A 2,657-nucleotide genomic window follows, 5' to 3' on the forward strand; every position below is an offset into this window, starting at 1 on the left:
TAGTGAAATTAAACTACTCCTAATGCGTTTGTGTATGGCGTATTAGCCCCAACCCTCTCTAATATCTCGTGCGCTATTTGTTTACCGAAGGAAGGGGGATGTGCACATCGGCTCCATCAGTCAGACTGCCGCGCGTAGGCCTCTCTGGAGAGCTGCAGTGGATCAAGACTGCTGATGTCACCGCTGGAAGCGCTTCCCGGCAGCGCGGACCTCCCACCGCAGCACTATAAATACTCGACTCGGCTTTCAGGCGCTCACTCGCTCAAGCCTGAAGCCGCTCCGGCCACAGAGTGCGCAACCTGACAACTCCTCCTCATCGAGTTGGAGGGCCACCGTTTGGGGAAGAGCAACAACACACACGAGATCCAACGGAGAAACAAAGACAAGATGTCGTCCTACGTTTCCTCCGAGTGCCGCCGCGTCAGCCCCTCTGTTCACGGCAACAAGTTTGACACGGCGCACCGCAAGAAGGCCGTCGCAAACATTTTCGAGAACGTCAACCAGGACTCGCTGATGCGGCTCTTTCAGAAAACTGGCGACATGAAGGCGGAGGAGAGAGTGAGGAGCATCTTCTCCTACACCCTGGACCCGGAGGAGACGGCCCGGGCCCTGATGGCTCTGAAGCAGAGGAAGAAGGATAAGTTCCTCCAGATCGTAGGCATGGTGCGGCAGCTGCTCAAAATGCGCTGACTGTCTTTGAACAGTTTTTTTTCTTTTCCCCACCACCCGTGTCTGAGCCGAATGTGAAAACACTCCCAATACGACTGGGTTACTGCCGAGGTGCGGCCCACGTTTCGCCTGGGAAGGAGCGCTCGGCGCGGAGGAGAACGCGCCGGCCCCCTGGAGGGCCACACGCAGCAGCGGTCGCCTCGTGGACGCACGGAGATGACGGCGGATCGTCCTCCTCCCCAGAGCGGATGGAGCGCGATGAACTGACTGGGAATACGGAGCGTACACACTTCTTCCCGAGACTTTATTTCATCAATGCATTCCTCTGGATGCCTGACTGTGAAGCAGCCCCATGTACCAGGTGCACATCTCTGCATTGATGGAGGTGCACGGCTGCAGTCTGAGACTTTCTGGTGCTGAAGAACTGCCTGTCCTGAACACATGCCTTGTCTCTCAGCATCACTTTGTTGTATGGAAACGACTCGTTAGTGGCCACTAATGTGCTTTTGTTACAGAATGATTTGCATTCATGATGTGTTCCTTTGTACTTTTTTTCAAAATAAATAATTTAATTGTATTCAATGGGATACCTTGTTTGTCCTTATTACACAGGTACTTTACATGATTGGTCATCACATCAGGTCGTATGATCCTGATTAATGATGGCAGATTAAGCCGAGGCTGAATACTTAGGTGCATCACAGTGGCGTTGACTTTTGTCACTCAAGGATCAGTGAGGTGGCAAACTAACAAAGAAGAAAAAGAAGCCCAGTGAAAACGGCAGTGTAGGTTTACAGCATAAAGGTGAAACTACCTTCTAATTATGATTTTTTTTTTTAAATCAAAAATTAAATGACTTGACCAAATTTTTGGACTTGAAACGAAGCATCTGCTGTCCAACGGCCATGACCTGTTAGTCATAAAAAGGGTAAACACATCGTACTAGAACTAGTGTTAGTCTAGACTTCATGCCTGTGACGTTTGGTGTGGATGAATATAGTAAACGGAAGTGTAATGGTTATTGGTGCAGAGCATTGAGTCACATAATCAAGGAGTGGATTCCTTTCAATAAACACATAAATCAAATAGGGCTGATGAGCACATTTATGTCTGTATTGTTATGCAATCTGACGCAGCAGACTGAAGGCATTCGGAAGGGAATAGAGTTACTCATGAAAGAGAATGTGTTAACCGTCATTGGGTTTCCCCTCACAGCATTATGTGTGCCTCAGCAGACCAGTGCAAACCAGTTTAGCCCTGTTTGGGCTGGGAGGGGTGGGGGCTGGACGGCTTTCTCCGCACAACATGTTTGTGCTGGAGTCCTTTTAATCATCCCTGCTCTCGAGATAAGAACATGTCCATAGCATCAGAAGAGCGGCGGCTTCCCTGCCTTACACTCTGATTCTTCACTCTCAGGATGAGAATAAATCTATATTTCAAAACGTTGTGGCATTTCAAAGGTGGCTGGGTGTGTATGAGGTTTTCGATGCAGACACACTTGTTTGATTGCTTTAGTCTCTCTACCGGCTCAAACCAGTTCCCTGCAGGTTGTTGTGCATGACAACCTCTTCATGTGGGCACTCCTCGCATGTTTCGAGATATGGGAAGCTCCAGTATCAGTCACCCGAAGGTGCCTCACTCTCAGGTGGCTAATCGCCTGTGACTGGTGATAGCAAAAAGGGTTTTGGGCAGACGCCAGAAACAAAATGACTAGAAGCCTAGATGCTCACACCCCAATCTAAATAGAATTTTTAAACTATTGTGCATAGCCAATTTTTAACGAATGAGGTAGAACTGGATTTTCTTCAAATACATGACAGTTAAATCATTACTTTTTTTGGCCAAGAGTTAGATGATTTTTTTGTTATGTCTCATATTTTTTCTTTTTTAAACAATCATCTAATATATTGTTCACAATGTTCTTTTATTTAAATAATAGTCTTTAGCCGAAGTCGAAGAGGAGCTCTTTGATCTACCACAGTTTGTCA

General features: G+C 47.3%; 1 protein-coding gene across 1 annotated transcript; it reads left to right on the forward strand.

Moving 5' to 3' along the window:
* The first annotated feature begins 271 nt into the window (after positions 1-271).
* Positions 272-1,256, forward strand: tcima (transcriptional and immune response regulator a). Its single transcript, XM_079221796.1, has one exon. The coding sequence runs from the start codon at positions 388-390 to the stop codon at positions 688-690; it is 303 nt and encodes a 100-aa protein (XP_079077922.1). The 5' UTR covers positions 272-387; the 3' UTR covers positions 691-1,256.
* The last annotated feature ends 1,401 nt before the right edge of the window (positions 1,257-2,657 follow it).

The sequence above is a fragment of the Taurulus bubalis genome, assembly GCF_910589615.1.
Source record: "Taurulus bubalis genome assembly, chromosome: 8".
NCBI classification, from domain to species: Eukaryota; Metazoa; Chordata; class Actinopteri; order Perciformes; family Cottidae; genus Taurulus; species Taurulus bubalis.

Bases quoted from the DNA above. Each gene is read 5' to 3' on its own strand.
- tcima (XM_079221796.1), top strand. From the start codon at position 388: ATGTCGTCCTACGTTTCCTCCGAGTGCCGCCGCGTCAGCCCCTCTGTT.